At 43.6% G+C, this 11,520-nt stretch overlaps 1 protein-coding gene across 1 annotated transcript in view; it reads right to left on the bottom strand.

Moving 5' to 3' along the window:
* PRRG1 (proline rich and Gla domain 1) overlaps positions 1–1,493 on the bottom strand; it is a 31,722-nt gene extending 30,229 nt beyond the window's left edge. Inside the window, exon 1 of the mRNA XM_048946006.1 lies at positions 1,359–1,493. Coding sequence (XP_048801963.1) covers positions 1,359–1,480 — 122 coding nt within the window. The 5' untranslated portion in view covers positions 1,481–1,493. The remainder of the gene's footprint in view (positions 1–1,358) is intronic.
* Positions 1,494–11,520: the final 10,027 nt, after the last annotated feature.

The following is an 11,520-nucleotide window of genomic DNA, read 5'->3' on the forward strand; positions in this document are numbered from 1 at the left end:
GGTGCTACAGAGGGCCCAACTGGCCACAGCCATCTCTTTGAATGGGGCTGCATATGTATGCCTGGCTTTGTATACATATACACACACACAAAAAAAGACAGTGCTGTTACATGCATGTTTTCTTATAGAGAAATAAGTAAACCCCATGCACACGTTAAGCTGTCATAAGCATTCCTGTGGCAGAGCAGAGAACTAGACTGAAGCAATAATGAGTTCATCAGAAGCGTGCGAGGTTAGCCTGAGCCTGTAGCTAATACTCCACGAACTGCTGTATGAACAATGCTGCCAACATGGCGAGAAGATGGGAAATCAGGGGAAATCAGGGGAAATCAGAAGCAACGGTGTCCAAAACAAGTCTAAGGCAAGGATTTTAATTTAGAATTCCAATACCTGTGTAACTGTCCCTCTCCTCAGACTCACAGTACCACAGTTGTCAGAAGGGACCTCTGGAGCTCATCTAGTCCGACCCTCTGCTAAAGCAGGCTCCCTACAGTAGGTCACACAGGAAAGCACTCACGCGGGTTTTGGATATCTCCAGAGAAGTAGCCTCCAAGCACATCTCTGGGCAGCCTGTTCCAGTGCCCTGTCACCAGCACAATAAGCAACTTCTTTCTCATGTCTGTATGGCACTTCCTGTGCTCCAGTCTGTGCTCATCGTCCCTTGTCCCCTGGCTGCACACCACTAAACAGAGCCTGGCTCCATCCACCTGATAACCACCCTCCAGGTATTCCTCAGCGTTATTAAGACTCATCCATAACAAAGAGGTAATCCAAAGCACGAGCTCCCCAAGCACCTCATTCTTCCTGAAGCCTTCATCCCCTTACCCACTGGCTCCGTTCCTCTCGGTTTCGCTCCCACCCCACCCAACCCCAGTCGCAGCTGGGAGGATGCTGAGGCTCTCTGCCCCCTCCTGCTCCCTGTTAAGAAGAACGAGACGCTCTCCCGGCAGCGTTAGGCTCAGCAGAGCTCCACCAGATCCCCGGTGCAGCGGCCTCCCAGCCCCCACTGCTTCTCACCCAGCACTGACCGAGTCTTTGGGCGGCTGCTAGAAGTGAAAAAAGTTTACAGACGGATAGAGCTCCCTGTTGTGCTGCTACTTCTCCCCTCTAGAAAGAACTTGGCAGTGCCGGGAAGCACAGACTCCCTTCCCAGCGCCGAGGACAGAATCCCGGCGGCTCGGCGAGCCCCACCGCCCGCAGCTGCAGGGGAAAGAGCGCTGCCGACGGACCGCCACGCGTTCCGACACCAAGCCCGGCGCCCTCGGCAGTCACACCAACACCCAGCACTGCCCCAACCCGCGGCCGCCATCTCCCCGCTGACGTCTCTCCCGACCCCCGCGGCGCTGCCCCTGACTCACCGCTGCCGCCCGCCCGGCGGTCGCTGTGCGAGGAGCCGAGCGCCGCCGGCCCCGCACCACCGCTGACTCGCGCACTGCTCCACAACTCCCCGAAGCTCGGCGGTGCCGGAGCTACCGCGCATGCGTCACGGGACTCCCCGTCCCGGGCACAGGGGGGCGGGCCGTGCCCAGGAGAACCCCGCCCACAGGGCTTGGCGCGAGGAGGAAAGGCTGCCGGGCAGCTGGCGACTGTGCGTGGATCTGGCTTCGTCTGCTGTGTCTCTCCCGCCTGGCAAAGGCGTTTCACGGGCTAGAACCCTAAAATCCTCGTGTTCCACCCTGAAAATGAATGACAGAATCATAGAACGGTTTGGGTGGGAAGGGACCTTTAAGAACATCTAGTTCCAGCCCCCTGCTATAGGCAGGGACGCTTCTCACTAGACCAGGTTGCTCAAGGCCCCATCCAGCCTGGCCTTGAATGCTTCCAGGGAAGGAGCATCCAGAAGGATGAAGGAGGATGGTTCTGTTTCTGGCCTCACACCCAAAGCTAGGATCACGGTGGTGGTGTTTGGTAGTGCCTTCATTTTCACCTCAGTGATTTACAGTGATGTGTATACAGAGAGAGGATAAAGCTGCTCAGAAGATTCACGTTGGATTAATGCCTGCCATCTGACTGGAACCGCACTGCTATCAGAGCAGAGGCGTGGTTATCAGTGCTTTAGAAACAACTTGCAAAAATGGCAGCTGGGCTGGCCGGGAGGGAGGCTGGGGTCGAAAGTCAATGTTCCCCTGAATGGCTCTTGAGACGGGACATTGAGATCACCAGGATTTAAACAGAAGGGCTTTCACAGAATCATAGAATTCTTAGAGTTGGAAGGGACCTCTGAAGGCCATCGAGCCTGCGTCCCCTGCAATGAACAGGGATGCCACAGCTAGGTCAGGTTGCCCAGGGCCTGATCCAACCTTACCTTAAAGTCTCAAGGGATGGGGCATCAACCACATCGCTAGGCAACCTGTTCCAGTGCCTCACCACTCCCACTGTAGAAGATTTTTTCCTTATCTCTAACCTAAATCTACCCTCTTGAGCTTGAAACCATTTTCCCTTGTTCTGTCACCACAGACCCTACTAAAGAGTCTCTTCCTTCTTTCCTGTAGCTCCCCTTTAGATAGCGAAAGGCCACGACCAGGTCACTTCAGAGCCTTCTCTTCTCCAGGGTGAACAGCCCCAGCTCTCCCAGCCTGTCCTCATAGGAGAGGTGTTCCATTTCTTGGGTCCATTTTTGTGGCCCTTCTCTGTATGCACTCCAACAGGTCTAAGGACTTTGAACTTCTTAGAAATTCAAATTCTCTGATACCATCAGATGCAAAACACCTTGGGTATTTGATAGTTAGCAAAGACCCTGACAACAAATGGCCATTGGTGGATCCTGTATGTTTCACACCTAGCTGAGTCTGTCAGGTCTGTCAGACCTGAACCTTTAGAACTCTCAGCCACTAGCAATCCACCCTCCTCCAAACCGAGAGCAATTGCAACAGTGAGACCAACTGTATTGTTGCATATGTTGTCAATGCTTGTGCTATGAGGATGTTGATAATGAATTGTGCTATAAAGAAGAAATTCAGAGAAAACTATGTTTAGAACAAAAGATGCATTTTAAATTGTGCAACTGTAATTTATTTTGCCATTTATTTGTTTTCCATTTCAAGTTTACCTTCTGGTGTAAATCATCAGAAGCTCTATTTTGAGTTATAGATGCATAATTCACTAACGTAATGATTTATTTATTTTCAGAAATGAAATTGTGTGGTGTAATTCATAAGGATACCAATTAGGTTCAAACAATAGCAATAAAAGACAATTCATGACTCAGCTGCAACTTTAAAAATATTCTACTAAATAAATGATGAGAAAGGTACAAATTTTAGAAACTGTGTCCATCTTAGAATATTCTTCTGAATGACAAATGGCCTCAACTTTGTAGGAAAACAACACCAACTAAAATTTCCATGGTGTGAACAAAAAGTAGTGGCAAACTCCTAGGTTGCCTGAGTGTAAGATGCCTTCCTCATGATGCTTGCATCTGATCTTTTGCATTTTCTTGTAGGCAGCTGGGATCAAAAGGTGTCCAAAAGGGCTGGGTTTCTCTTACGATCTGCCACAGCCTAGCAGGCACAGACTGCTTTAATATCTGGAGCTCACACGTGTGTGGATGACTCACAGAACTTTGATTTGACTCCTAATCCCAATGCTGCTAAGGTTGGCACATCTTCACTCTAGGGCTCAACATTTTCTTCAGTGTCTTGACACCTAATTCTGATGCTTTGATCTGTGATGACGAAATCCTCTGTAGGAAATTCCCCTTCTCTATTATTCTCATTAACAAAAATATCAGTTTGATTTCTTCCAAATAGCTTGGTGCAAATGGTAGATAAAATAGCAGACTCCCCAGGAAGTAGCTCTTTCACAGGAAAAAAAAGACACATGAAATCTGATCCACAAACTTGAGCACAGTGAAAGGGTCAGCTTTAACAATTGTTAAGTTCATATTTAAGGAATGAAGGAATCTCTCAGCCAGATGCAGCTACGTGGATGCCTGGAATTCATCACTTACCCTGCAGTTTGACTGGGTAATGGAGACAGGGCAAATCACGGTAGGCTAGCTTTCAAGCAGTCAAACATTTTCATCTACCTTTCTTTGGAAGGCGGGTAATTTTTCTGTAGTAATTTATAAATACTTGCCACAGATTGTTTGAATATGTAGTACTAGACCATACAATTTTAATTTAATAGCAATTGATTCAGAAATAACTAGAAAAGTCTATAGATAAAAAATTCCTTATGAGGACTGAGAGACAATATTTAACTTAATAAGTACTTTCTTGATTCTAGATGCATTGCATAGTTTATTTGTGAAGGCTCAAAGCCAGAATCTCCCGAGGGCAATGGAAAACTTAAAACAGACTCTTTGATCAGAGTGCAAGAAATGTCACAGTTAGATTGGAAGAGAACAGATTCTCGTTGAGTCCCGAGTAGAACGCATTGCGGAACCTTAGAGCTGTGTAGACTTTTCCTTCAGAAATCATTCATTTTTGAAGGATATCGTGTAATAATGAGCTGGGAGAGGTATCTCAGTTCCAAGGTGGAATTTGCAGACAGAAAGAGATGCATCAGTGGAGGTAGTAGATCTACTGTTTAGGTACCTTAGTAGGATTTCAAAACAAATCCAAATCTCTGCTCATCTACTTTTTGTGTATGTGGTGGATAAAAAGTGGAGTCCCACTTCTTGGAAATGTTCCTCCTTATATGAACAGTTAGGTACTCACTGGAATAGCAGCAGACACCCGTTTGCTGACCAAAATTCTTGACTCCCTGTTAAGCTAAGTGACTCTCAGTTTTCATGAAAAATGTTTAAACCTGTTGTAGAATAGAAGTCCTTTTAACATTTTATATCACATCTACTTTCATCTCTAGGACTTAACAGTCATCTGTTTTTCTGAAGACTGTCATAGACAACTATGCAATGAATGGTCAGTTCTTCAGGAATTCTGTTCCTGTGTCCTGAAGAAAAGAGGTATTAAAATGAGAACAACATTTCTGGGATGAAACGATTACCATATATTCTCCAGAGAAATAGTGAGTAAAGCAAGGATTCTGCCTTGGTAAGATCTAAAATCTCAATTAAAAACTCATGGCTTGAAAAAATAGAAGGAAGCAGAGTTGTGGGTTGCACAATAACAGTGGCACTGTTCTGTTTTCTTGAAAGAAACATTCATCAATATTATAGTGCTTACCCTAATTTTGGGAACAGCATGCACATATAGAGACTTCTTTTTTTTTAAGTATATAGGATAAGACAAGGGAAGATGTTTTTAAATACAGGACTTGAAACAAGCAAAGGGCAAGAAATAAAGTATCATTTACTACCCACTCACATGTGATGTTTACCATGCTGTACATCATGCAACTAAATTGTACCTTGCTCTAAAGCATGGATGTCCAATCTCTTGGCTTGCCTGGTTGGACGTACGTACATTAGAGCATTTCCCTGTATGTCACTCTTTCACATAAACTTAACTTGTTTCTTAATAGTACCTTTGTCATACATAAACTTAACTTGTTTCTTAATAGTACCTTTGTCATTAAACAACGCAAACAATGGTAAACAAAGGAGGTTTCTAAAATGCTAAGTCAGACACATATCCAATATCCTCATTAATCAACATTTTCTGCCCTATCTTTGTCTCCTGATAAATGGTAAATGCCACACATTCTGTTGTTCTGTGCTGAAAAGGCTATTTTGATAGCAAGAAAACAACACAGCCTGACCCTCCTCCTTTTTATCCCTGGGACTTGTTTTACCATCTAAAGTTTGAAGCTTCCAATGGCACAAAGAAGCAATATCTGCTTTGGGGAATTATGCAGTGTTTTCCAGCGTATTCAGCTGTTTCTCCCTTCCAGTCGTTCTGCCCAGAGCAGCACTCCTTTCAGCCATATGTGGCTGGGCTAGCCTTACTTCTGAGCCCATTAAAGTTGCCTCTTCATCAGCCAGAGGAGTGGATCTGGCAGTACTGATGAGTAATGTTCCCAAGGAGCCAAGTGTGTTGCCTTGCAACGATCCCTAACCCTGCTGGATGTCTCTGCTCATAACTGCTTCCCCACAGAAGCACTGAGTTGCAAAATCTTCACATCAGCCAAACTTCACTAGGAAATACCCTGCTGCATCATGTGAATTTGCATCACATTCATTACATGCACACTTGGGCTATTTCCAAGTGTGTTTAGGTATTGATTTGTAGTACATTAACTCAAGTCAAATATTTAACATTTTTTTATAATCCTTTATTATCGCAGCACAATGACACTGGAATGTTTAGTGTTCTGAATGACTGATCGCTCACATCTAAATGGCTTGTGCTTTCAGAGATTAATTTATGATTTGCTGCACTCTCTTCCCAAACACTGACAGGATTTTATGTGTCTTCTGATTGTCTTGTGAATTGTTCACAAAGAACCATTTTGCATCTGCGAAGGCAATAACCTGAATCATTGCAGACTGCACAAGAGTGCTGTTGATGAAAGACAAATATTATAAAGTAATTGCAAGTTTTATAACCTGCACTAAGGATAGCAGACTGCGCGTGAGACCTATACTATCGTTTTGTTGTGTCCATTTGAGTTTGATTTGTGGCCTCCACGTGATTTATGAACATGGCACACTTTTTGTTGTTTCTGATTCTGAGCTTTTTATCTCTCTTAATTTCTTCTGTGGTGCTGACACAAATGCAAACAGAAAGAAAAACTAAGAAAAGGAAATGTATAAAAACAGAGTGCATTAGTTCTGCAGTTCTTCCTTATGGGAAAGTTACTACAGAACCCCAGTGTTGCAGGACAGGAATCTTCAGGTTATTTAAGACAGCGGTAAATCTTGAAGCTGAAAATGATATGCCCTTCGTGGGGCAACATAATAAGTGATTTTCTGTTCAGGTCTTCTGAGTGATTTTGTTTCTCACTGGAATAGAATATGAGAATATTCAAGCTAACATCCCGGCAGAAAAACAAATAGCTTGGGGAAGAATCCCACTCTTAAATGAGAGCCTAAGAACTTTTAGGAAAATTCCAGTTCCTGTTATGTCTGTGCAAATTAAGTGATTTTAAATTCAGGCAGCTATTACTCTGCCCTATGAGTTTGGAATGTATTTCTGCACGGTTAAGAGGACAGGAAGAGTAGGAAATAGATGAATGACTTTTCTTTTTACAGCACCACAAAAAGCTTTTAAAAGTCCATTTGATATAAAAAATAAATAAGCATCTATGTATATCAGGGCTGTTCTAGCAATCTCAGCATCCCTGTAACATCCCAGGCAACTCAGATTTCTTTTCTGCGGTTTGCAGTGTCTTCCAAAACACTTCAACAAAATGGCATCCTTGCAATATATTATTTTCTCCTAGAGTCTGTTATGCTATTTGTAATACATATTCCATACACACATGTAATGACAAGATAAGCATACAAAAAGGGCAAGTATCCCAGAATAAGGTCCTCATAAATTCAAATGACTGGAAATTGGCTTTATTTTGCACTTTGTTACTTCTTGCTGTTAGAATTTCACCAATAATGTCTTACAAGATGCAACACCATGTGCCTTCTGATGGTTAGCAAGTCTAAGGAAGACTATATTTATTCTTCACAGTCCTCCAGAGCACCATCCTCTATTGTGCTATAATTCTGCTAAAGAACAGGACTTGTTGGAAGACTCCACTTCTTTTCTGGGCAGAAGAACAGGCCTCTCGGGCCTGATAAGTTTTTGATTGAAGGTGTTGCTGTTCAGGGGGACTTTGGTAGAACGGAGGCCAATACAGTTTTGATAGAGTTGAACAAAGTCCTGACCCTGAGAAGAAGTAACAGAACATGCTAACGGCCAACCTCTTGCAAAGCATCTTGGCAGAAAAGAACCCAGGAGTCCCGTTGAACATCAAGCTGATCATGAACCAGGCAAATCCTTGTGGCAAAAGAGACCAACAGCATCCTGAGCTGCATTAGGCAGACTAGATAGTTGAGGGAAGTGATCCTTCCCTTCAGCTCAACGCTGGTGAGACACACGTGGAGTGCTGGGTCCAGCTCTGTTCTCCCCACCACAAGGGACACATGAGCTGACTGGACTGTCTAGTGAAGAGCCACTAAGATGACTGAGGAACTGAAGCCTCTGTCATTTGGGGAGAGGCTGAGAGGGCTGCAATAGTGCAGCTTGGAGAAGGGAATGCTCAGAGAAGTCTTATCCAATGTATAAATATCTGATGAGGTATTTATTCTGCAGAAGACAAAGCTGGGCTCTGAGCATCATGCTCTTAGCAGCAACATGGGCCAGAGGATCTCCAGAGCTGCCTTGGTTTCTCAGCTTGTCTGTGACTCTTTTTCTAGATCAGTTCCTTGCTGAGAAAAATGAGAGTTTTGCAGCTGTTAGGATTATGGCAGTGCATCTGAAAATAGGTCTGAGACAGGTCTTGTGTTTGTACCCAAACCGTACAGATTATGAGCAACTAAGTGTATGTAGAAGAGGCCTAGCTGCAAAGCAAGTGTGTAGGCATAAGGATTAAGGAGCCAGAACAGTGGGTGGCAGCAGGGCAGGGGCCTGCCCCAGAAGCTCCGTTGCTCCTCTCCCAGTGACAGCAAGCAGAACTGGACCAGAGTCAGTGAGAGATCTGCCATGGACCTGGCACCCCCAGGCCAGGGCTGTGTTACTCCATGGCAAAGGTGGGGCCCTGGGCACCCTGGCAGGCTGGAGTGTAGCATGGCCAGGACTGAGCCCTGGGGTCTCCCTCAGCCTTTCTTCTAGTCTGGGGCAGAGGCCACCGCTGAGGCTTCCTGGCTGTGTCCCTTGTCACACCATGGTTTTCCAACCAGCAGATCCTGGCCTGTAGAACCATCAGCTCAGAGCTGGTGCCCTCTCCCTGGGCAGGATCTGCTGGGCCCTGGGCACTCCGGTCCCAGACATCTGAAGTTGTGTCCATGCTGGTTAAATTAGTAATTGTTTTACAGCATCTATGACTAATCTAACTGAGTGGTTAGAAAGGAACACTGAAAGAAATTTTAATGTCAGAAAACTTGTGACTGGTACTGTTGGTAAAGAAATCAAGCAAAGGCCCCCCAGTGAAGTGCTAACTCCTGCTATAAATGAGTACACATGTGATTAAGAGGCTTTCAGTTCACTGCACCCAAACCTGCATGAAATCACGTTTCAGCTTCTGTATCAGCATCAGCAATGTAATCATTTGCTTTGGCTTTGGGGCTTTTCCTTCTTAGTATTATAAACAGCTAGTGAGTTACATGTATTCATTGACAGATTATTCTGAAATGCTTAGCTACTGTTTCTGGATATCTGAGGATATCTGGAGAATGACACAGGACAATTCCTGTTTGGGTAATGCTACCTTGCCTTGCTGCTACATAGCTAACAGTCATATTAGCAAATCATTGATTGGTGGTCAGGAGCAGAAGCAAAAGCAGATTTAATATTAAAGGCTTGTTGTTTTTTGTTTTGTTTTGTTTTGTGTGTGTGTAACTCTTCATCACATCACACTGATTTGCTAGTATCCATCCCTGAGAAAGATCTTTTTTTGTATATCATGATCCTACTGGAGATGTAGCCAATGGAGGGAGCTGTAAGAAATACTGAAAAGCATTCCACTGTTTGCATCTCCATGACTGACAGGACAGTAGGAGAGTAGTAAGGCTACTCTGCATAAAAAAAAGTTGCTTTTCACATAGATAGCTTGATCTTTTGGCAGCATAAATGCCAAACAAATGTTGCTTTCTTTTTCTTGATGGTTCACACTGAAAATAATTATTATTCAAATGTCTCCTTTTAATAGCTTTTTTTTTTTTTTTCTTATTTCTGATTCTTTTCACCTATCATCTCCTACTTATGGCAAGAGATGTATTTCTATTGCTTGGGAGAGTCTAGAGGATCCTTGTTTGCTTTACCTTCTTTGCCTTTGGTGTACTGAAGTCTCTTGGCTGCAAGAATCTCTCCATTTAAATCTTACTAGCACTCTGCCTTATTAAATGGAATTCTGAACCAGATCTGATTGGTGAAACTAAATTCTCAGGGTCTTGTCTGTGAAGAGCTTTTGTGCCAAATACATGCTGCAGAAGGAGGGTGTCAGGTATCTCTGGAAGGCAACCTCATCAATCTTTGATGTCATTACATCTTTCAGTGAGGTGGCAAGAGAAGTGTGGGGAGAAAAGTGGCCATGGAGGTACATGCTAGAGCCATGTGATATTGCATGTCTTTAATTAGCTGTTGTCATTACGATGCTGATGAATTAGATAGCCACTCCGTTTTATCAACAGCTCCTGTGTGTGTTGTACTCTGTAGTCGAGGCTTTCTGCTTTTGGGAGCCTCCTGCCCAGAAACAAACTCTGTGAACTTAGATGATTTTCATCTGCAGACTTCCAAACAGACAGCTGGGCTTTCCTAGCCCGTTACTGTGAAATGCAGTATCCTTGGTGCAAATCCGGTGGTTTAATGGAGCACTTTTCTGTTGCAGTGCCAAGGGAAACAAATTTTCATGAAAACATTCACAGTCAGTTTTGTCAAAGAACATTTTATTTTGCATCCCAGCCCTCTGGTAGTATATATTGCTGGCAACTGTTACATTTCACTTGGGAAGCTGCCCTTTCAAACTGAGGGCTAGCAAAACGTCAGACTTCTCCAACAAAGAGGGAAGCAGTGCCATGCACTTAAAACAGGTTAGAAAAAGGATTTGATCCGAAGTATTTGGAAAAAAAAACAAAGCCAGAAACCCACAGCATTTTTACTACATAAAGGAAAAAATTCACCCATTATATATTGCTGTACAATCAGGTACTGTATCTGAATTTGGAAGCTAAGGAAACAAGAAGAGTCTTTCTTCCTATTACTTGTGATTTTACCAAATTCACTATAGAGAATCACTGAGTCATAGAATGATGGAATCGCTCAGGTTGGAAAAGACCTTAAAGATCATCGAGTCCAACCACAACCTGACCATACTGCCCGAACTCGAACAGCCCTCTGCTAAATGGTGTCCCTGAGCACCACATCCAAATGGTTTGTGAACACGTCCAGGGATGCTGACTCAACCACCTCCCTGGGGAGCCTATTCCAGTGCTTAACACCATTTATGCAAAGAAATCTTTCCTGATATCCAACCCTGGCACAACTTGAGGCCATTTCCCCTCGTCCTGTCACCTGTCAAAATGAAGATCGGATTTGATGCTATTGCCTGCTTTTTTCCTAACACTCTGTATATGGTTATGAAATCAGGTTCTATATTCCGCATAGTCTCCACCAGCTTTCACTTTTAGAATTTTATAATAAGTCTCAATCAAGAGAAGTAAACAGACATTCAAATGTTTCCATAGCTGCAGTTTTATTGCACTGTGTCTTATTTGTCAGCAATAATGCAGTACATAAGGACAAATTCCAGTTTGACTGGAGAAATGAATGTTTTGTACTGCTTTCTGAAGTGGTATATATAGAATCTCAATTAAACAGACACTGTAAAGATAAATTTCATTCCATGATTTCATATAGTATCATTCCCATTACTGCTACGTGTTATTGCTTTCCTCTGAGTAATCATACCTATGCTGATTGTTAAATGCAAGATGGAAAACACGTCAATAGCCAGTGATTTGTT

The sequence above is a fragment of the Lagopus muta genome, chromosome 1 (genome assembly GCF_023343835.1).
Source record: "Lagopus muta isolate bLagMut1 chromosome 1, bLagMut1 primary, whole genome shotgun sequence".
Taxonomy (NCBI): domain Eukaryota; kingdom Metazoa; phylum Chordata; class Aves; order Galliformes; family Phasianidae; genus Lagopus; species Lagopus muta.